This window comes from Rana temporaria, chromosome 3, assembly GCF_905171775.1.
Source record: "Rana temporaria chromosome 3, aRanTem1.1, whole genome shotgun sequence".
Lineage (NCBI taxonomy): Eukaryota > Metazoa > Chordata > Amphibia > Anura > Ranidae > Rana > Rana temporaria.
This window is the reverse complement of record NC_053491.1, coordinates 106770018-106794671: the sequence shown is the minus strand read 5'-3', so window position 1 is coordinate 106794671 and position 24654 is coordinate 106770018. Positions and strand designations below refer to the sequence as shown.

The window sequence follows — 24654 nt, the reverse complement described above, 5'->3', positions numbered from 1 at the left end:
GGGCCTTGTGTTTGACACGTGAGGTGGAGGATATGGACGGCTTGCCCCGACATTTAAAGTGGTTGTAAACTCACTCTGACAACTTGCACTTACAGGTAACCCTAGATTAAGGCTTACCTGTACACAGGTGCAAGAAATATCTCCTTAACCTACACGGTTAAGGAGATATTTGCAGAAAACACTGCACTGATGTCTACAGTGCAGGCGCACTGATCGTCCCATTTTATGAATTGGATCATGCCGGGATTATGCCGTCCGCGCGCATGCGCGGAAGTGACATCATCACAGCTCCGGACAGTCACAGCGCCGATACCCGGAAGACGCTCGGAGGGGACATAGGAGGGGAACAAGAAGCGCTTTGGGGGCTTCGACCACAGGCAAGTCATTCATAATGAGCTAGTATTCTATGCATACTAGCTCATTATGCCTTTCTCTTGCAGGTTTTTTTTTTTCCCCAGGAGAGTTTACTTCCTCTTTAATGTGGTACTAATCCAAAAGCAAACATTATGGCAGCTTACCAATTCTTGGATGTGATGGCTACATTAGTTTCCTTTAAGTTTTCTTTCAATGATCCAGTCAGCAGAATATATCGGTTTACATAAAACAAATCATTTAAACACCGGCAGAGGTGATTAAAATTATCAGGCAGGAAAAAAAACAGGGACAGACTGATATTCTGCAAAAGGGACAGGGATCGGACTGCGTAAAAGTCATTTTCTTTGATAAATCTTCTTTCCGATTGTTTGGGGTATCCAGAAAAAACCCTGTCTGGAGAAAAGGTGAGAGCTACCATGAGCCCTGTGTCATACTAAATGTAAAACATCCTGGAGACCATGTGTGGGGTTTCTTCTCAGCCAAGAGCGTGGGCTCACTCACAATTTTGCCTAAGAACACAGCCATGAAGAATGGTACAAAAACATCCTCCAAGAGCAACTTCTCCCAACCATCCAAGAACAGTTTGTTGACGAAGCCTAAGGATCTTTTGCCGTGTCAGAGCACCTTTCACTGTGTGACCACGCACCGATCTGGGCTCATATTATTGGAAGCGCAATACTGAATAATACTGGACATTTTTATCATTGGACTTTAGTACTCATTTACTTTATTTTTACTATCACTTTTTCACTTTGGTGAACATGTGTCATGTGGTGTGCATCGCTACCATTTTGATATAATACATTTCCTGTATTGATGGGTTTTGTTGCTAAATCATGGTATAATGCTGGGTAGCATTTATTGTTTATAGCACTTATTAATTTATATGTACCGACACATCTTATAGCAATAGGTTTTATATTGCCTTATCTGGATATTTTGTCACACTGTTTACACTTTGTGCGGACATTGCTCAGCTTTATTTATTCTTCAATCACCTGGCGAGGCAGATCACAGAGAATGAAAGCATCTTGCGTGATATATGGTCCACTAGGTGGCCAAAGTGGAACAGGTCTTGTGTCGCCCAAGGCAAAGACATCTGATAAATGAGACCGGCAGGCATCCTGGGGTTATACAGGAAGGAGGTCAAAAGAGACCTTTCCGAGCCCAGGCTATGTGCCCGAGACAATCAGCGCCAGAGCAACCCAAGGTGAAGCATAGGTCCTAGAAGCCGGCCCAAGTCCACCTCTGCATTCGCATTCCAGAGCAAGCCGTTTGGGTGTGTGGGCGCAAGCCATATTTTTTCGATTTCTGTCTACTTATTGTAAGAACGTTGGGGAAACCAGGAGGTAACATGGCGCAGCTGAGCTGCCTGGTAAGATTTAATTAGGTCAGGAAACCCCAATCCCCCGTCGGAATGAGACGCCGTCAGGACCGTGCGTGGTACTCTTTGCCTCCCGTAGTTCCAGACAAAGTGCTTCAAGTTTGCCTGGAGCTTTCTCAAGTCTGCATATGGAATTGGAATGGGCAATGTCTGGAAGAGATAAAGAAGTTTGGGGAGGATAGTCATCCACAGAGGCCCCTCTTCCCAGGAGAGAAATGTGGTGGACCTTGCATTTCTGTAGACGGTCTCTTGTGGACCGGAAGAGGGAACCTTTTTGAATTTCAAGTTGAGCAGTACTACTTTTTCTGAATTAGATTTTCATTTGAAAATACTAGCTCGTTGGCAGTCCTATGGCCTCAATACTTTAATAAACCCTTGTAGAGAACAGGAAGATTAGCAAAAGTCTAACTAGGACAGAGATTGCTACTTAGAAAAAAAAATAAAAAATAGGAGGGAGATGAAACCCGCAAGGGTAACAACTGCAGGGTAGCAGGATTTAAGGCTGTACATAACCAAGTCCAAGGGTGTCTAACTGGAAGCCGTCCAGCTGTTGCAGAAACTAAAAGTCCCATCATGCCTCTGGGAGTCATGCTTGTAACGGTCGGCCTTGCAATGCCTTGTAGTTCCGCAACAGCTGGATGGCCGCTAGTTTTATACCTGTGCCAACTAGGCAAACATACAAGTATGGAAGAGACAATGTAGCCACAAGGTGCCCCCACAAACACTGCAAAGAAGGGGCAATGGCCACAGTGACAAGGACACCATAGATCACCATGTTTGCCAGCACCCCATGATTGCGACGAGGAGAGGCAGAACAAGGCCTTTCCCTGTTCTGCCTAGCAACATGACAGAGATCTACTGCTGTCATGATGTAGTGAGCCCATCCCCCTACAGTTAGAACACAGTGAGGCAACACACTTAACCCCTTGATCGCCCCCTAGTGTTTAACTTCTTTCCTGCCGGTGTCATTTATACAGTAATCGGTGGCTATTTTTAGCTCTGATCTCGCTGTATAAATGTCAATGGTCCCAAAGTAGTGTCAAAAGTGTTTTATCTGTCCGCCATGTCGCAGTTCCGATAAAAAAAAGTAATGTAAATATTTTTGGGTATAACGTTGCAGCATGATTGCGCAATTCCCAGCTAAAGCGACGTAGTGCCGAATCTCAAAAAAAGGCCATGTCAGGTCGGGGGTAAATCCTTCCGGGGCTGAAGTGGTTAATGCAACAGCCATCTTTCAATATGCAACTGGTTGCTGCATAGTGATTGACGCACAGTCTACTAGCTACTAAATTAACACATTACACACTCCCTCCTTGCCACCCTTACTGGGAGCACCAGTTAAGGGGAGGCGCTTCGAAGAGCATACAGATGTTGCATATTTAAGTTGGATTTTACCTCTATAGTCAACATTCACACTAGCCTGTGTGTGATTTATTTAAACACATGAAAAATTATATGGAAGTACTGGTAAAACACACTTTCTCCCTAGATCAAGTTGTCCTGCATTTTATTGTACCTGTGAGTACACGCATTTAAGGATGCCCCCCTTGCAAAGTCCTAGCCCTCTCCACACCAAAGTCCTCTGCCACTCCCTTAAACTTAATATAACTACTTAAGGACCCCTTCACGCCCATATATACGTCGGCAGAATGGCACGGCTGGGCACAATCACGTACATGTATGTGTCTCTTTAAGCCCAGCCGTGCAGCGCGCTCACGACCCGGTCCTAAGCTCTGTAACGCGATCGCCGCCGGTGTCCTGCGATCGCTCACCAGAGCTTTAGAACAGGGAGAGGTGTGTGTAAACACACCTTCCCTGTTCTTCACTGTGGCAGTGTCATTGATCGTCTGTTCCCTGATATAGGGAGAGACGATCAATGACTTCACATGTCCAACCCCGCCCCCCCCTACAGTTAGAAACACATATGAGGTCACACTTAACCCCTACAGTGCCCCCTAATGGTTAACTCCTAAACTGAAAATGTAATTTTCCCAGTAAACATTTTTATAGCACTTTTTGCTGTGAAAATGACAATGGTTCCAAAAATGTATCAAAATTGTCTGTCGTCCGCCATAATGTCGCAGTCACGAAAAAAAAACGCTGATCGCCGCCATTAGTAGTAAAAAAAAAAAAAATATGCAATAAATCTATTCCCTATTTTGTAAACACTATACATTTTGCGCAAACCAACCGATAAACGCTTATTGCGGTTTTTTTTTTACCAAAAATATGTAGAAGAATACATATCGGCCTAAACTGAGGGGAAAAAACTTTTTTTTTATATATATTTTTGGGGGATATTTATTATAGCAAAAAGGAAAAAATATTGCTTTTTTTTTTAAAATTGTCGCTCTATTTGTTTATAACGCAAAGAAATAAAAACAGCAGAGGGTATCAAATAGCACCAAAAGAAAGCTCTATTTGTGTGGAAAAAAAAGGACGTCAATTTTGTTTGGGAGTTACGTCGAACGAGCGCGCAATTGTCAGTTAAAGCGACGCAGTGCCAAATCGCAAAAAGGGGCAAGGTCCTTAACCTGCATAATGGTCCGGGTCTTAAGTGGTTAACTACACGATACTTTTATGTACCTGTCAGGGGGAAGCAAAGTTTAACACTACATAGGACACATAAAACTCTTTACAATAAAGTGGCTGAAAGCTAGGGTTGCAGATACACATATATATATATATATATATACATATATATATATATATATATATATATATATATATATATATATATATATATATATATATATATATATATATATATATATATATATATATATATATATATATATATATATATATATATATATATATATATATATAGATATATCTGTGCAGATACTAAGCATCTGCACAAGTACTCATTAAATCAAAGACTTGTCAAAAACGTTTTTTACACACTACACTTTTTTGGGTGAATAGAGCTATGTACCCCATACTCATTCACACAGAAAACAGGGAAAGAGGGTCTTGTCACTTGTCCCGTCCCTTTCCTGACATGCCAGTCTGCATGCTCAGATAAGAGTGTGGTATGGTTTTGTTGGTGGGACCCTGCGCCATTTGTTTTTAAAATTTTGACAGGGGGTTCCCTTAAAAATCCATACCAGACCAGACTATTTTTTACTTTTAGCAGGAAACCCTGCTGACAGCTGAAGTATTATAAGTTAAGGATGCAGCGGCTGCCCACTCTTTAACAATCAGGTTATTTAGTGGTTAAGGAAGCAGACGGGGTGAATGCTGCCCCTCCCCTTGTATAAGCTGACATATATGGACCGTAATTGTCCCAACAAGTTCCAAAAAATATGGTCAAGATGGGTGGAGGCCAGACACCTCACGGTGTAGAATGTGGGTATGAGCCCTGGTCCCGGTACTTAATCCTTCCTTCTCCCCCCTTCCCCCCTCCCATTCCAGACCCTTTGATTTTGAGCTGCAAGGTCTGTTAAAAAAAGGAAGCAGACGGCTTACGGTTCCTTAAAGCGGGGGTTCACCCTATAAACGCAAAAAAAAAAAATTTTTTTCTTATACCATAAAATCAGGCATTGTAGCGCGAGCTACAGTATGCCTGTCCCGATTTTTTTATCCCCGTACTCACCTTGTACTCGTACATTGAAGATACCGACTCCCCTCGGGGAATGGGCGTGCCTATGGAGACGGAGGATGATTGACGGCCGGCTCTGGCGCGTCACGCTTCTCCGGAAATAGCCGAAATAGGCTTGGCTCTTCACGGCGCCTGCGCATAGCCTGTGCGCAGGCGCCGTGAAGAGCCGAGACCTACTCCGGCTGTCTTCGGGGAGAGTGACGTGCCAGGGCCGGCCGTCAATCATCCTCCCTCTCCATAGGCACGCCCATTCCCCGCGGGAGCCGAAATCTTTAATGTACAAGTACACAGTGAGTACGGGGGTAAAAAAATCGGGACAGGCATACTGTAGCTCGCGCTACAATGCCTGTCTCGATGGTAAAATGATGTAAGTGAGGGTGAACTACCGCTTAAATATCGAACGCTGGGGACACTACCCATTTACCACATGCTTCAAGATAGATTTGACATAGAAAGGCATGTTGCATGCTGTTGCCCAATCTCAAGATGTTACATACTGAAATTGCCTATCTGAATCAGTTCTTTGTTTTATTATTTAATTATAGCAGGAATTTCCATGCAATTTAACAATGAAAAGGCAGGTGATGGGGAGGGGTTAGCCATTTGCTCATAATTTACACAGAACCGATTTTTTCTTAAGGGCAATTTTAGCACACATATTGACTATTGAACAAATCAAAAGTGAACATTCAAACATGAAAACACTAAAGTAAAGAGACATGTTTATATGCAGGATATCAACAAATACTTACATGCCACCAATAGTGATTGTGGCACAGGTACGCTCAGGAAATGCTGGAACGGTGTCTGTGGCTGCACTAGCAGAACGGATGTAGTCCACATTCACATTTACCTGTAAATGAGAATAAAGCTTTCAAAATTGGCTCTAGATACATACAGTTTCCAAGGAAATATGGACTTTTAAGAGGAAATCACTTTTAAATGTGAAATTAAATTTGTACCAAGAAAAAGATTACCAAGCTCTTACAGCATCTCTCACCAATGGCAAATTATACCAGTTAGATACACAAAAAAAAACACTGTTCCACTTAAGGTCTAAAAAATATAATGCAATACCTTTTAAATTATATAACTACTGTATTATATAATTGTACAACAGTGGATACACAAAAACTGAGTAAATTACAAAAACACAACTAATCTGAGCATGAAAAAAAATAAATGGGAAAAGGTGTGTGCATGCTGCACCAAGAGTAAAGTCTCCAGTATCACATGATCAAGAAGAGTAGAGCTAGTATGGCATTTTAATACCGAGCCATTTAGTAGAAGGCCGTCTCCTGGGAGGTTAACAGGTTATTTTACCTGGGTCATCATGTGGAGAACTACTGAATTTTTGTATGATTATTGGTGCTTCTTGCAACCACATTTTTATCAACCTTTTTGAATGTCTGGATTTGATCGTCATTTGACAATACTAGCTCGTTGGCAGTCTATGGCCTCAATACTTTACCTAAAGGTGTGCTTATTCTAGGTCAACAAGTTTTAAAAGAAAGTTGAGCTCAACTATGGAAGTTATGCATCTCCTCAGTATGGGTTTCAGTTATGGCCGAGGAAGTTCTGAACCCAGAATGACTTTGAATTGTTGACTTGCAATAAGCATGCCAAAGTATTGAAGCCAGACACAGCCAGGTAACCAGCCGTTTAAGAAGATGCGCAGTAATCACAGCCATCTCCTTAAGTATTGGTTTCTATTAAATTATTTGACATATTTCTAAATTAAACTAGAATTTAAATAAACTTTTATAACCATTGCTTTAAAATGGCGTATATATGTAGAGAAATCATATCAGTTTACATATAAAATATGTTCTACTTAAGCCCCATACACACAGGCAGAATGTCTGGAGAGATTTGGCAGTTCCACAAAAAAAATGGACATTCTGCCCATGTGCATGTCCAGCAGCTGACAGACTCCCGATCAGTGCTCTTAGCTAATGGCAGTGTTCACAACCATGGGTGAGGTACATCCCTTTTCCTAAATGGATAAAGGTTTGCTATAAGTATTTCCTTTTATTAACAGCAATTTGTAGTATATCCACTAAAGGGAGTGGCTAGCGGTTCTGTGCTTCTTCTAATATTTTAGACATCAGCCACCTAAGAGGTGCATTGTTTTCAATGAATGGATCAACTCAGACTTGAGAACTACCAATAAAGCACAAACATTGTACAGTGCTGCAGCATATTGAAAGCAAAGTCCATAGTTAATCACAAGAGTCCTTGCACTAGGCCTACAATATTAAATTATACAAATTAAAATTACTTGCAACTAAACATTTTTGACCATCTCTCTTACATCTTTGTGATACACACGGTCTTTACAGTGGAGCTTGCAAAATCCTACGAGACACTTTATAACAGCAGCAGGTATTCTAGATATATTAAGACATTACGTTTGAAGCTGAAAGCTATCGGTGCAATAAAGAAAAATAATGTCACAGGCCTGTTACAAAAATCCACCTACTATCCCCCATTTACACTGCCAAAAGTTCATGTGGCAGTAAGGAACAGGAAAAACACTTGGGAAGAGCAAACAATGTGTTGCCTTCTCTGTGTGTAGTGGTGACAGTTTTCTGGAAACCACAAGCGTTCTAGAGAAACACTTTAAAGATCAATGACAAAAAAGAAGATTACATCCAGTCTTAATGTGAAATGATACGACCAAACCAAGAACTATATTAAAAACAAAGGCACCCATACCATTTCTTCCAATTTAATTTGCAAATAATGTTAGTTGTTGCTGAAGAAAAAAACATTTTCTAAAGTTGCAGACATTACACTTTCTCACGGTCTGCTATTATAAAACATTTTTTTTTAGCAGTTTATTAAATTCATATACCATTTAACAGCACCTTCTGCAATATTTTTCACTTTTTTTTAAACCCTAGGCTTTTTACACATTAAATCCCAAGCCATTTAATTTCTCATTTTATTTATCCGTTGCCTTATTTCAAATAAAAGTAAATTTAGCCAGCAGCGAAGCCACTCGGCACTTGTTCTTGCCCAACATTACTAGTAAAATAAAAAATGCTCTGTCAGAGACAGCCAACTTTCTAGATTTTAGGGACCTGGCTTCACTACATGTTTGTCACCAGAATACAGATTCTCCAGCTGCAGGTTGTTGCACTGTTCATCAAGGCGAGGGAGAGCAATACTGCCCCACAGTTTAGGAGATATTTACTAAAACCATGGGTGCCACCGTATACGGCGCAGGCGCACTGTAGTGACCTGTTCCTCATTGAGGCCATGATGTCATTGCCTGCATGCGCGGGAGTGATATCATCGTGGCTCCAGCGATACGCGGATGTAACCCTTGGGCAAGATGTCGGCTGCCCGATCGTTGGAAGAGGATGGCTGCGGGGGCTTCAATCTGAGGCATTACATAATGAGCTAGTATGCCATGCATACTAGCTCATTATGCTCGTCTTACAGGAGTTTTTTTTATATATACCTTGGTTAAAAAGATTATAGCATTGTGATAGGTTGTGTAACCATAAAATGTCCATCTACAAATGGAAGCCTCCACAAGGCGTTCGAAATCCAGCAGGAGCTCCAGAGTATAAAAGAGAAGAGAGGCGCATCTAAAGCTTTATACACACGATCGGACTTGAAACAAACTTCTGTGGATTTTTTTCCGAAGGGAGTTGGCCGTGAATGCCCATAGCATACACACGGCAGGACTTTTTCTGCAAACTTTCCCAAAATAACGTGATTTTTCTGCTCTTTTTCGTCACCCTTTGGTCAACTTCTGTTATTGTTGGTTGATTTTAACATTGGTTCTGGGCATACGTGTTTGTACTTTGGACTAAAGTCCGATGGATTTCTGTACACACACACACAATAGGACTTTGCACCGTAGGAATTTTATTGCCGGAAAGTTTGTCCATTTGCAGAGCGAACTAAAAAAGTTTGTCCATTTGCTGAGAGAACTAAAAAAGTTTGTCCATTTGCAGAGCAAACTAAAAAAGTTTGTCCATTTGCTGAGAGAACTAAAAAAGTTTGTCCATTTGCAGAGCAAACTAAAAAAGTTTGTCCATTTGCAGAGCGAACTAAAAAAAGTTTGTCCATTTGCAGAGCGAACTAAAAAAAGTTTGTCCATTTGCAGAGCAAACTAAAAAAAAGTTTGTCCATTTGCAGAGCAAACTAAAAAAGTTTGTCCGATGGAGCATACACATGGTCTGATTTTTTGAAAACCTGCTAATTTTGAAGTTTGTTGTCAAAAAGTCAGATCGTGTGTATGGGGCTTAAGTGTAGCAATATGTTGCACCTTCAATAAATGCAACCATATTGCTACAGTTAGAGGTCGCAACTTTTTTTAGACTCGGTTGTAACCTGATGCTACCTGTATATCAAGACTGCTTGTACATCAAGTCAAAATGTATTTAAAAATGTTGCTGGTCTTGCAAAACGCTCTCAAACCAAGTTACTCTCAAACCAGGGTTTTACTGTATTTTAAAGTGCCGCCTTGATGTTCATGCAAAGTAGGGCTGCAATTAACGATTATTTTCATAATCGATTAGTTGGCCGATTATTGTTTAGATTAATTGGATAATAGCCTTAAAAAAAAAATTGTTGTTGGGCAGATTACAAAACACAAATTGCTGCAAAAACACATTACATGCTTTTCTACAGCTTCTCCATTGAAGTATATTGAACCAAAAAATAAAAAGGGCACCGGTTTGCGTTAAGTCCTTGCCCTTTCCAAATGCGCAGCAGCTGAAAAAAAATCGTGAATGTGTCCCATAGGAAACTATGTAAATGAACTGTAGTGTGTTTCTGCAAAAAGCACCAAAAAACAGAGGTGTGAACCCAGGCCTGAGATGTTTAGTAACATAATGGGGTTAAAAAAAACAAAAATAAGTACAAAAAGAGCAAATAATCGCTACTGTAAGGGGTTCATTTATTTACTGTGGGACAGTGAAAGTGATATTTACAGTAGCCATTTGCTTTTTTGTACTATAAAAAGGGCTAATTTTAGTTTTTCTAACCCCATTATGTTACTGGCCGATTAATAGATTATGAAAATTGTAATCGATTAATTTCATAATCGATTAGTTGTTTCGGCCCTGGTGCAAAGTAACCTACACACACGTGACATTAATTGGTTCGGTGGGAGGATAAAAACCCTGTCCCACTTCTCCCCTCCCGAGACACGTCGTGTGTGGACACACATGCTACAGTGGCGAGCCAGCTGTGGTTCTTCAGGAACATGAGCACCAGCCGTGGTAAGAAGAACCAGCTGCAAGAAGACAGCACTGGACCCCAGACACTGGTAAGTACCTAATTTTTATTCAGCAGCTACAGTATGTATAGCTAGAGGTTTGCATGCACTAAAATTAACTGTGTGACATTGTATCACCATTTAATTCTCCAGGGTGCTTCCTTTTAGAAAAACGGTATATTGTATGGGGTTTACCTAATCTTCATGACAAAAATGCATTTAAAAACTGAAAACATGGCTCTGTGGACAAGCAGTTAAGCAAACCTTTCACAACAATCACTGACTAAGTTCTAGATACTCTAAGCAGTGATCAATAGCAGAAAGGTGTAGATCAGGTTGAACCGAGCCTAATGCATCAACAAAAGGAGCCAATGTAAATGTCTGAGGGTTCTTGAACAAACCAATCCAGCTTGTTGTTTAACCTGGACACCAGAAGATCTAAATCCAGCATCCCTCACGCATGGCAAAGGTGTTGAAACACTTCCAAAATGGGAGACCATGCTCCCGAGTCCAGATGCTGAGAAAGGCTGCCAATTTCCCACCTGGGATGTGGATGGTGGAAAGGGCTGGAATGTAAAGATCTGCCGAAGAAGATAAAGTCTTCATTTGTGTAGCGTCATTTCTAGCACCCCCCTTTGATGATTTATATAGACCATAGTATTATCCAACAGGATTTTCTAATGATGCACAAACACCTAGGGGTCCAGTACTGATGGGCCAACCAAATGTCTCAGCTCTAGAAAGTCAATGAGAAGGTAGGTATCCGCTAGCAACCAAGTCCTCTGCAATGAGAGGGCACCCAGGACTAAAAAAAAAGTATAAGAGCAACCGCTCTTTACATTATTAAAGAAAGGATACGCCATTTAAATGTTTAATTGTGTTTTAAAAATGTAAAATCAGTTTAATAGTTATATACATCTGTACTAAATCACTAAAGAAAACTTGCCCAGACCCATTTCTTAGATCAGATAACGTGAAATACATTGTGATACACCGTCAAAAATGTATCCAAGCTGCCATTTTTGCATTAAAAAAAAAGGACTTAATAGAAATACAAATGCCAGATGACTGTTAAAGTTATCTTGTCCACTTGTAAAAAGAAAAAAAAAAAAAAAAAACATAAAAACCTGATGTTGACAGCCCTCTAAAAAGTATAGCATAAGTAATTTACTCCTGAATACCCCACTAGCAGACTGAAAAAACAGCAGTGACTTTTTGCTTTTGGATTATGAGAAAAAAAAAATCAGACTGTTAAGAAATCCAGTACGCTGCAATGTGTGAGAAGCAATCTCCAAAATATAATAACACATTAATGAGCAGCAGCTTAGTCTGCATGACACTGGAGGGAGCTGGGAAACTTACACAATTGACTGGAGGGAACCAGTGTGCAAACAAGCATTAATCCAGTTTGCTTTATACAAAAAGAACCTGAGGGGATATTGACTAAAAAAAAAGCTTTACATAGTATATTGTGGCCATCACAGTAATAGGTCATCATACTTCATTACTCTGGGCAATTAAATTATGGTACTCCTGCACAAATCTTCAAGCACTTATTAAAATATCCATAAGACCACAACATTGACCAGATATTTACAAAGCAATGGATCACTGACTCGCCCTGCCACATTACCACGAGTCAGCTATGCTGTCAAAATATAACAAAAGAGAGCTGATGGGTAGACCGCGATAGTAGATTCTAATAATCAATAGACAACATGCCATATTCATAGGCAAACACCACTGCAGCTAGGTTCATTTTTAGGAATATTTAAATATTTTTGTTCATGCTCTGCCAGAAATCGATTTTTCATAACTAAAATTAAAATAGATAACAGTAGAAGCAAAAACAGCAGCGAGGCTCCCTCAAAACCTTCATCTCTTAGTGAATGCGGTCAGTTTATGTTTTGCTGTCTATATCGGGATAGGGAGATTTTCATTTCAGGCCCTGGAGCTGTAAGAGTGATGGGTTCCCTTCTTAGAGAGTCGTTACTGGAACAGGCGCTTCCACTGGAAGATCTGCCCTTATACCTTCTATATCGCAACAACTACATTTTTAATCTTCCCAACTTTGTCTCACAGACCATGGCTATCAGATCAAGTTCGAAATCTACTTTTCTGCTGTCCCTATCTACATACAAGACAAGGATTTGCTGGAAAGAGGCCTGAGATACCATTAAAAAATTATCAGGAGGATTTGCCCTGCCTTTGCTTTTATTATTTTAGGGGGGCTGGGAGAGGACTGGATAGAGGTAAAATTAGAAAGCCCAATCATGTAAGGTTTAAAGCGGAGCTTCGCCAAAAGGGGAAGCACTGCTTATCTGCCTCCCCCCCCCCCTCTGCTACCACATTTGGCCCCCTTCCTCCGCAGCCAGCACATTCACAGAGCAAATGCACAGTAGAGAGCAGTCTGTAAAGCAGCAAGGCTTCATTTTGGGTTTCCCTTAGTGGAACCACTAAGCAATGCACCAGATAGGACACTGCTGGATCCCTGGACAGGCAAGTGCTCCAATATTAGGTAAAGGGGGTCTTAGCCGAGAAATGTGCAGTTCTTCTGCACCAGTGGTTCTCAACCTGGGGGTCGGGACCCCCTTGGGGGTCAAATGATTATTTGCCAGGGGTCACCAAATCCTGGCCTGTTTCTGAAGCCCACAACACTCTCCCAGCCTTTTCTCGGCCGCCCAGCTGGGCTGTTCCTAGAGCCCACGGCCGCCCACTCAGCCTCTTTGTAGCCATTCAGTTCACGGCATGGCTGGGGGGCAGAGACTATAAGTCAGCTGACTGGTGAGGAAAGTGAAGTGGGAGGGGCTGAAGGAGACCCTATCTCCTGATTTCAGCATAGGTGTCACTGCTGCGAGACACCACATTATGAAAATTTTACTGTTAGGGGTCCCCACAATTTGTGAAATGTTATCAAGGGGTCACGACACTAGAAAGGTCGAGAACCACTGCTCTACACAGATACCCAGGTGAGTAATGGCTGGGTCTGCAATGGCACATATATTGCTCATTTCTCTGTGGACACAGCTCCTTATTGTAGTCAATTAATACTAAGCCAGCGAGTCTTTATAGATTTTACCAAGCAATAAAATTATTGTTTGATTAGGCCAACAATTATTTCCTTAAAGCGCAACTCCTTTTGTTAAAAAACATTCTCCTCTGGGCAATATCTGTAAATTGCAAAGATTTTAACAAACTTTGTTGCAGATTCCAACCTTTGTTATTCTGAAGTAAACAATCTGTATCATGTAGGAAAGTGAGTCTAATGGGAGTGGTTTCATTATCAATCAGCTGTGCACCTGTAGGGTCCCCTGTTGAATCTTGGTGCAGACTTCTTGGAAAATTAGTAAACCAATTACACAAGCAGGAAATGGTTTCTTGGGGGTATTCTGTGTACAGAACACCTCCAGGTAGCCATATTGCATTTTCAGAAAGTTAAAGCACTGCAGATTGAAAAGGAAAGGTAATTTTTAATGACATCCAATTACAATATGACTTGTGTTGCAATTTTATACGCTATATTTTTCCCCCCCACGAAAGTGGAGTTATTCTTTAACAGGTTTATAGCATTATGACATGTCATTCGTGTGTGTCTATGCATTCTGAGTCCTGTTTGGGCAAAATCAACCATCTGCTATATTGTGCAATACACATGAAAGGTGCTCTGGCATATTATACACAAATTGGTGATGCCAGATCCTACAGAGGGAAGGTGAAATGCAATTGCAAATTTATTTTGGCAGAGACGTTACTTCATTTCAGAACATCAGATGGAAAACACTTTAGAATAGTAATGCCACTGTTTAGTAGATGAAAACATTTCAGCTACAAGAAGTATTTTTCTTTAGTACGGCTGGTAGCGGTGGATGTTGATTACCACATCACCCACATCGATCTGAGATCTTATTAAATCAGTAGTGATTCTTCCATCTTTAACATTTTTAAATTGGGACAGTGACCGATAATAAATTGCTAATTCTTGTAGACAGATCATGGCGATAAATACAATCAGCATACCCAGCCCTCAATTTGTACTCGCCTGCTCGCATTTGGAGAGTACAAATTAACTGGTTGCAAGTAGCAGAAAAGGTGCCCAATCAAGTGGAACTACTGGGTTTCTCCTGTTGTCTCCCAAGTCCCGCCTGTTAAAATGATTGGTTGCTAGCATCCTAACAACCAATCAGGTGCTTGGAGGACCAGCATTCAGAGGAAGATCCAACTTCCTCCTTCCCAACTTCCGACCTGCTGACAATGGAAGGGAACAGGAGAGCACTTGCTGTCTGCTCTGGGACACTTCTGAGACGACTGGCTGTGAGCATGAGGGGATCTGTGTGCCGTCTGGATCTGGACACTGCTGACGATTTGAGTAAGGAGAAAGTGAGCAGAGGAGTCCGACACTCAGAGCAGGGGGAGGGGTCAAGGATCACATTGAACAAGTGTAGAGGGAGGACATGCTCTCCCAGGTCCTAGAGCTGTTTACACTGAGCTGCAACATCTCCCCCTCTACAGAAATGTTGAGGGATGGGGGAGCCATTCATCACCACACCATCCACAGTACCTGTACCATGTCTGCAGTCTCTCTGACCCTCTCCTTGTCATGTCTGCAGTCTCCCTGACCCTCTCCTTGTCATGCCTGCAGTCTCCCTGACCCTCTCCTTGTCATGCCTGCAGTCTCCCTGACCCTCTCCTTGTCATGCCTGCAGTCTCCCTGACCCTCTCCTTGTCATGTCTGCAGTCTCCCTGACCCTCTCCTTGTCATGTCTGCAGTCTCTCTGACCCCTCTCCTTGTCATGTCTGCAGGCTTTCTGACCCTCTCCTTGTCATGTCTGCAGGCTCTCTGGTCCTCATGTAGTATGTCTACAGTTTTTCTGACCCTCGCCTGTAGTGTTGGGCACGGAAATGTTTGCCCAGGGTTTAATTATGATGTGAGAACCAGCTCCATTGAAAGCCATAATTATATAAATATATATATATATATATATATATATATATATATATATATATATATATATATATATATATATATATATATATATATATATATATATATATACACACATATACAAACACACACACATATATTTTTTATATCTCAACATATCCCTTCCCTAACATTGTACATGTATACAACAGTATACATTATTTCGAATACTTTTTTTGCGACAGCAATTTTTGTAGTGTGTGTAATGTGTGATCTGTGTCTTTCAGAAAGCATTATCTGATTTAGGACCAAAAGGCATGACCGAGTATCAGCACACACAGCATAATCAAAGCAGGTCAGTCAGTTCAACCTTATCTAATAGGGAAACAACAATATTTGCAGCACTTTCGTGCTGCTCCATTAGAAATCGCTTCTTGTTTTAATATTTACTTAAGTGCTCATGTTACAAAAAGGACAGCTCAAGTACAGTAAGTGCTGAAGGGAGCAGGCAAAGTGAAGAATGCATTATGAGAAATGTGCCCAGGGGCACCTCAGGAAGCTTAAGTTTTATTTTTTCCTTTTTTTTCTTCTGCATTTAACATGAAGGGCATACTTTTACTCTACAGAGCCTCTGGACACAACTGTCCATTTCTAGTTTGTCGCTCTCGACCAGTAGTGCATTTAGATAAACAAAGGCCTATCCTATATATGCACCCCCATCAAATCATTCTCTGCAGCCATTACCTTTTGTACCACCACCCCCTCCCTTTAGAATGCAAGCTCTACGAGTATGGCCCTCTTGTACCTTCTGTATTGTAATTGTGCTGTCCCCCCCTCTACATTGTAAAGCTCTGAGTAAACTGTTGGCACTATATAAATCATGTATAATAATAATAAGCCATAGACTGAAGTCTCTACACAACAGCAACAGGCCTTGTAATGCTGCCTTTATATAGACAATGACGTAAAGATAGACCAGACTTCAGTCAACATGACCTGTTTTTACTAAATATTTACTGACTTGAACATACATTTTATTACATAAAATTATAGTAATTTCTTTGATGTAATGCATAAGTAGTGGAAGTGAACCTTATGTTATGGTCGTTTATACAGTATACACTGGATCTCTCGCCACAACTACTGCAACTCCCTCCTCTTTTTTTTTTTTAAGTAGGCTATCCCCCCCTTCAGTCCATCATGAATGCTGCTGCCAGACTTCTCCACCTTACAAACCGCTGCCAATCATTCCATTGGCTGCCACTCGCACAACAAATAAAATACTTAACTTACAAAGCCACCCACAACTCTGCCCCTAGCCACATCACTAATCTAGTCTCAATATATCAATCAAATCTTCCCCTTCGTTCCTTCCAAGACCTCATGCTTTCTAGCATCCTTGTCACCTCCTACCATACTCGCCTCCAGGACTTCCGCCGAGCCTCTCCCATCCTTTGCAATTCCGTACCCCAATCTGTCCGACTATTTCCAACTCTATCCAGTTTTAGGCAACCTGACAACTTTCCTCCTCAGAGAAGCCTATCCTGCCTCCACCTAACTGTACATTTATTTTCTTCATCAGCTCCGAAAGTCTATGCAGTCTCCTCCAAGGCTTTTGGGACAGAAAAAGGGAACCATCAGCAGCAAGGGAGAGTAAACTTTAATTGGACTTCACTTAGCTTGGCTCATTTTTTGTTTATTTTAAACACTATACCTCTTCTACACCCCCCACATCTATTCATTGGCAACCTCCTGTCGCCTTAACCTCCGCCAGATTTACAGGATTTGCCCCTTCCTAATGACACCACAAAACTTAATCACTCCTTGGTTATTTCCCACCTTGACTACTACAACTCATTCCTTACTGGCCTATCCCCCTTAAGTCTATTATGAATGCTGCTGCTAGACTAATACACCTTACTAACCGATTAGTGACTGCTGCTCCTCTCACAAGCCCTTCACTGGCTTCCCCTACTCCACTAAAAAAACATTGCCCCCAGCTACATCACCAACCTCATCTGCAAATATCGGCCAAATAGTCGTCTCCACTCCTCCCAGGACCTCCAGCTCTTTTGTCACCTCCTCCCATGCTTACCACCAGGAGTTCTCCAGAGCCTCACCCATCCTCTGGAACTGCCTGCCCCAGTATGTCCGATCAGCTTCTACCCTGTCTGCCTTTAGACAATCGCTGAAAACCTCACTTATTCAGGGAAGCCTCCCCAAACTGTACTAGAGTCACCATCATATCATCCCCTGCAACTATAGACTTTTGTACCAACACCTCGCCAACACGTCCCCTCCTGAGTCACAGTGATTGTCTCTCTCCAAGCCTAATGGTCCCTCGAGTCCACTCCAGTCTTAACAGCACTGACAGTCCCGGTCCCAGCCTGCTTTGCTCCCATACAGCAGACCTGTACACAAGGCTCTGGCCGATCTACTTGGCTCCATTGCACCTTGACATAACATGACATGCTCAGGCACCGACTCCACCAGATCACACTGTAGCAGGCACTCGGATGGTCTCAGCCCGCTCCGGACCAAACCAAGCGTCACAGCCATATTTTTTACTGGCAACCTTTTACTGGCAGGGAAAATTTGCGTGTTTTTTACTGGCTGCCAGTGAAAATACTGATGGCTGGCAACACTGCCCACAAACTCCCCCCCCCCCCCCAAAAAAAACACGGGTGCCACCCTTCAACAGCCATATCTAAAGGGCAGCCTTGCTTTTACAACTTCCCCCACAATGTAACTACTATACAACTGCAGTCTTGAGGAATTCCCTTCCCCCTTACCTGGACACAGCTTTATACTATAGCTGCAGTGTTCAGATATGGTAAATTTTAGCAGTTTTAATATTTTAACCGCTTCCTGACCGCCGCATGTAGACATACATCGGCAGAATGGCACGTACAGGCACATTGGCGTACCTGTACGTCCCTGCCTTTCCGCGGGTCGGGGGTCCGATCGGGACCCCCCGCTACATGTGGCGGTCGGATTCCCTCGGGGAGCGTTCCGGGATGACGGCGCGGCTATTCGTTTATAGCCGCCCCGTCGCGATCGCTCCCCGAAGCTGAAGAACGGGGAGAGCCGTATGTAAACACGGCTTCCCCGTGCTTCACTGTGGCGCTGCATCGATCGAGTCATCACTTTTATAGGGAGACTCGATCAATGTCAGTCCTACAGCCACACCCCCCTACAGTTGTAAACACACACTAGGTGAACACTAAATCCTACAGCGTCCCCTGTGTTTAACTCCCAAACTGCAACGGTCATTTTCACAATAAACAATGCAATTTAAATGCATTTTTTGCTGTGAAAATGACAATGGTCCCAAAAATGTGTCAAAATTGTCCGAAGTGTCCGCCATGTCGCAGTCACGAAAAAAATCGCGGATCGCCACCATTAGTAGTAAAAAAAATTTTTTTCTAAAAATGCACTAAAACTATCCCCTATTTTGTAAACGCTATAAATTTTGCGCAAACCAATCGATAAACGCTTATTGCGATTTTTTTTACCAAAAATAGGTAGAAGAATACGTATCGGCCTAAACTGAGGAAAACTGTTTTTGGGGGATATTTATTATAGCAAAAAGTAAAAAATGTTGCATTTATTTAAAATTGTCGCTCTATTTTTGTTTATAGCGCAAAAAAATAAAAACCGCAGAGGTGATCAAATACCACCAAAAGAAAGCTCTATTTGTGGGGAAAAAAGGACGCCAATTTTGTTTGGGAGCCAGGTCGCACGACCGCGCAATTGTCTGTTAAAGCGACGCAGTGCCGAATTGTAAAAACCCCTCGGGTCATGTAGCAGCATATTGGTCCGGTCCTTAAGTGGTTAACAGAAGAATTAGTAACTCACTGATTGCTTTAATCACCTGAAGGCCAAGCCTTATGTCACTTTTTGTTTACAAGTTTAAATCAGTATTTTTTTTGCTGGAAAATAACTTAACCACTTCCCGCCCGGCCTATGGCCGATTTACGTCCGGGAAGTGGTTATGAAATCCTGACAGGACGTTCTAGAACGTCCTGCAGGATTTCATGCCGCGCGCGCCCGTGGGGGCGCGCATCGCGTCGATCGGTGATGCGGGGTGTCAGTCTGACACCCTGCATCTCCGATCTCGGTAAAGAGCCTCCAGCGGAGACTCTTTACCACGTGATCAGCCGTGTCCAACCACGGCTGATCACGATGTAAACAGGAAGAGCCGCCGATGGCTCTTCCTCACTCGCGTCTGACAGACGCGAGTAGAGGATAGCCGATCGGCGGCTCTCCTGACAGGGGGGGTTCGCGCTGATTGTTTATCAGCGCAGCCCCCCCTCGGATCGCCACACTGGACCACCAGGGATGCCCACCCTGGAGCACCAGGGTGGGCAAAAAAAAAAAAAAAAAGCCAGAAAAAAAAAAAAATAAAAAAAAAATTAAAAAAAAAAACAAAAAAAAAAAAAGCCAGTCAGTGCCCAAATGGGCACTGACTGGCAACAATCAGTGCTGCCACCCCAGTGTCCATCAGCGCCACCCCAGTGTCCATCAGCGCCACCCCAGTGTCCATCAGCGCCACCCCAGTGTCCATCAGCGCCACCCCAGTGTCCATCAGTGCCACCCCACAGTGCCCATCCATGCCCAGTGCCCACCTAGCAGTGCCCATCTGTGCCACCCATAAGTATCCATCAGTGCCGCCCATGAGTGCCCATCTGTGCCGCCTATGAGTGCCCAGTGCCGCCCATGAGTGCCCATCAGTGCCGCCTATGTGTGCCCATCAGTGCCGCCTATGTGTGCCCATCAGTGCCGCCTATGTGTGCCCATCAGTGCCGCCTATGTGTGCCCATCAGTGCCGCCTATGTGTGCCCATCAGTGCTGCCTATGTGTGCCCATCAGTGCCGCCTATGTGTGCCCATCAGTGCCGCCTATGTGTGCCCATCAGTGCCGCCTATGTGTGCCCATCAGTGCCGCCTATGTGTGCCCATCAGTGTCGCATACCAGCGCCGCCAATCAGTGCCACCTCATCTGTGCCCGTCAGTACTACCTCATCGATGTCCATCAGTGCCATCTCATCGGTGCCCATTAGTGCCGCCATATCAGTGCCCGTAATTGAAAGAGAAAACTTATTTACAAAAAAATTAACAAAAAAATAAAAACGTATTTTTTTTTTCAAATTTTCAGCCTTTTTTTAGTTGTTGCGCAAAAAAAAAAAATCGCAGAGGTGATCAAATACCACCAAAAGAAAGCTCTATTTGTGGGGAAAAAAGGACGCCAATTTTGTTTGGGTACAGTGTAGCATGACCGCGCAATTGCCATTCAAAGTGCGACAGTGCTGAAAGCTGAAAATTGGCTTGGGCGGGAAGCTGCGTAAGTACCTGGTATGGAAGTGGTTAAACCCCCAATTTTTTTTTTGCAGAAACCCTAGGGAATAAAATGGCGATTGGTGCAATTTTTATGTCACGGTATTTAAATAGCAGTTTTTCAAATGCATTTTTTTTGTGGAAAAAATACACCAATTAAAAAATACAATATCTACTTGTCAACCACAATACGTATATTGCAGTTTGCAAATGGTTTACCAGGGTTGAGCTATTTTTTTTCAGTCAGCGGCTGTCTCATATGGAAGCATTTTAAGCGGCTCATGAGCTGCTGGAACGCTTTCAGAAGCCGGTGTTTTTCGGGGCTTACCATTCCCATCGGGGAGCCTGAGAAACAATCCGACTGTGCAGCCGGCTGGTCACAGAGAAAATCAAAGATTAGATCACCTGTCGTACTTCTATTACAAGTGATGTTTACATCAGCCTTTTTCAACCAGGGTGCCTTGACATTCCTTCAGGGGTGCCTTGGCAAAATGACTAAAAATTGTAAACAAGACAGTGTGTGGATGAAGTCTGCCTTTTAGTTTCACCAAGTCACAGGTTTTTATTGATTGTGCATCATTAGAACTTTCTAGCTGCCGGCATCTAACGACTAGTGGCGTCATCAGTTGGGAATGTCAGTTGCCTGCATAGCATCTTTGTTGGACTTTTTCCTGCCCCTTTGCATCAGCGGTTGGGTCACATTAGCTGAGTTGAAGAAACATTGGAATACTAGTCAGTACCAGTTTGCAAAAATGTATTAGCTTTGTTAGAATAAATCACCTCCAACATTGGGTGTCCGTCCTACGTGGATGTTGCTGAATATGTAAACCTATTGGAATAGTTTTTACATTTTAGAATGGAGTGCCTCAAGACTGTCCATTTTTAAAAGGGTGCCTCAAGCTTATCCATAATTTTTAAAGGGTGCCTTGACTGAAAAAAGGCTGAGAAACACTGGTTTATATTCCTTGCAATAGGAATAAGTGATAAAAAGGCTGAATCTGACAAACACTGGTGAGGCTGCATTGATCTCTTGTATCGTGTCTGCAGTTTGACCACCTCCTGCATCATGTCGGCTAGAGGTGCACCAAAAGGAAATTTAGCCAAAACTATTAGAAGCGTGTTTAAGAGATTGCGGACAGGATACAAGAGATGGTCAGAGACTGCATTTTTCTTGCTTTTCTTGCACTAAGGGTGCCAATAATGGCCACCAATAAATATTAATCCCTTCCCAAACCAGCCACCGCAGTTATACTGCGGCAGGATGGCTCCCCTGGGCGAGCTTTAATAGCTGTACGTCGGCTTAAGACGCTGTAGCGGGCGCCCCCACAGATTGTACCCGGAGCCAATGTGTGTTTTTTTTTATTTTTCAAAATTGACGCTTTTTTGTTTATAGCGGCATAAAAAAAACGCAGCGTTCATCAAATACCACCAAAATAAAAGGTCTGTTTGTGGGAAAAAAAAAAAATGTAAATTTGTTTTTTGTACAAACGCGCAATTGTCAGTTAAAACGGCGCAGTGCTGTATCGCAAAAAATGGCCTGGTCATTAAGGGGCCAAATCTTCCGGGGTTGAAGTGGTTCATTTAAATTGATATTAATTAAAAAGTTGAATACAATTATATATAAAGATATTAAAAAAAATTAAACTGATGTTTTCGGTTATAAGCCAAGTGCAGCCTGCATTTTTGGTACCAAAATTCTTATTCGGTGCACCCCTAACATTAGTATTGTAACAATACTAATAAATGAACAGAACTTGCATGTGCACTTGCTGTTTTTTTTTCTTCTCTGGGCTTCCATCTGAAATCTCTTCCCCAGCCATGCTGGGTGTCCCTTGCTTGGGCATATGGCGTTCCTAAGAGCTTCCCCTTTCCTACAAGCTTTAATTTGGAACTACAATGTTATGTTCTGCCATAGTAATGCACACATAGGCAGTGCAAGAGTGCCAGTCAAAGCCCCACCTATCCTCCTCCACAGCAGTGACTGACCACTTGGGAGCTGGCAAATATTTTTTATGACTGTTGCATCTTGACTTCAAAGGCCAACTGGCCATCAGTTTTCAGAACTTCCTGGATTCCCTGCATGGTTTGCAGCTTCTCCTCTGTGGTTTACTTTAAATGTATGTGTACTAAATATCCTGTGGTACCATGCTGTCTTGCAACCAGCTAGTCCTGTACTGACTCCACCTCCTAACTAAAAAAAAAGTGAAATACAATTTTAAATTGTATATGAATTTCCACATTTTAACAATAGAGTTGCTTTTAACCCCTACATACGGGTGTAAAAAGTAACATGATTCCAAAAGTGCCATTAGTCTAAAGAGTTTTCCACAAAATACTTTTTCCACCATAAAGCCTGCATGAGCAAAAAATGTTTTAAAAATACAGCCTGGCTTTCAACATCTACTGCAAATTCTATGCACTGGTGAGTTTCCAAGGTCACCCCGGTCATAGTCAGTGTGAATTAAATCACTAATGCTGGCAATATTCCCTTGAGGAGCGTAGCAAAATGCTACAAGATGAGGAAATGTGTGTCACTGTAGAGAACACACAAGGTCTCCCCCACAAGTAGACTTGCATCACACCTTTGATTTATGGGCACCGTTATCAAAGGATAACACCAGCAGATCACAATTGGAGTCCGTCATGTAAAAGGTCTAATTTGATTAACAATGTTTTACAGAGAGTGTCAACAGACATCATATGTTTATTTAAATGGACTACAATCTCTTTCTAGCCACACGTTCAAAACAGTATTTCTAAGTATTGCATACTTTTCCATTTTAGTTCCCACAGATTTTCAATAGGAGTAAATTGCAGCTGACCTCAGCAAATTGCTCTAGAAACGCAAACATAGCCTCTTTGGAAGGGTTATCTGGAGACATCCTTATAAAAGCAAACTTCCAGGAAACTAAAGCGTGGCACACTGTTTTTTCCTTTCAACCCAGTGGGTTGAACAAAAGAAAACTCAGTTCCAGTTGGACCCGCTGTACTAACTATCCAAAGTTAGTACAGGGATCTCCCCCACTGAGCTGTTGTGTTCTGACAGGGGGAGAGCCCCCAACCAGAACACTCCAATCAGCGCTCTCAGCCATTGACAGAGCGCTGATCGGGAGCCGGTCATCTGCTGGTTTGCCAGTATGCTCCGCCATCTTCTGTTGGACCGACTGGCATACACGCAGCCTGTCAGATGATATTTAGTGAACTGGTTGATATTCGGCATGTGTGTACAAGGCTTTATGGGAGTCATTAAGAATAAATAAAATTTAAACAGACAGCTAGATCAGTTAATAGGGTACAGTGTGCAAGGAAATTTTAACCACTTAATCACAGAGGATGTCCATGGACGTCCTCGGCTTTGTGCGGCGATATCTGAATGATGCCTGCAGCTACAGGCATCATTCAGATATCGCCGTCTTCAGCCGCCGATTCTGTGCACGATAAGCACGATCAAAGTGGCAGTTCTTCTGATTTTTAAGTACCGAAGTTTGGCGCCATTCCACGAGTGTGCGCAATTTTTTAAAGCGTGACATGTTGGTATCTATTTACTCTGCGCAACATCGTCTTTCACATTATATAAAAAAAAATTGGGCTAACTTTACTTTTTTGTTATTTTTAAATTCATGAAACGTTTTTTTTCCCCTAAAAAAAGGTGTTTGTAAAATTATTGTGCAAATACCATGCGAGAAAAAAAAGTTGCAATGACCGCCATTTTATTCCCTAGGGTGTCTGCTCTAAAAAAAAAAAAAAAATGTTTGGGGGTTCCGATTAATTTTCTAGCAAAAAAAATTTTTATTT

General features: G+C 42.3%; 1 protein-coding gene across 1 annotated transcript in view; it reads right to left on the bottom strand.

Annotated features, from left to right (window-relative positions):
* The window catches only part of SND1 (staphylococcal nuclease and tudor domain containing 1), a 701900-nt gene that overhangs the window by 512588 nt on the left and 164658 nt on the right, over positions 1 to 24654 (bottom strand). Inside the window, exon 12 of the mRNA XM_040343211.1 lies at positions 6116 to 6216. Coding sequence (XP_040199145.1) covers positions 6116 to 6216 — 101 coding nt within the window. The remainder of the gene's footprint in view (positions 1 to 6115; positions 6217 to 24654) is intronic.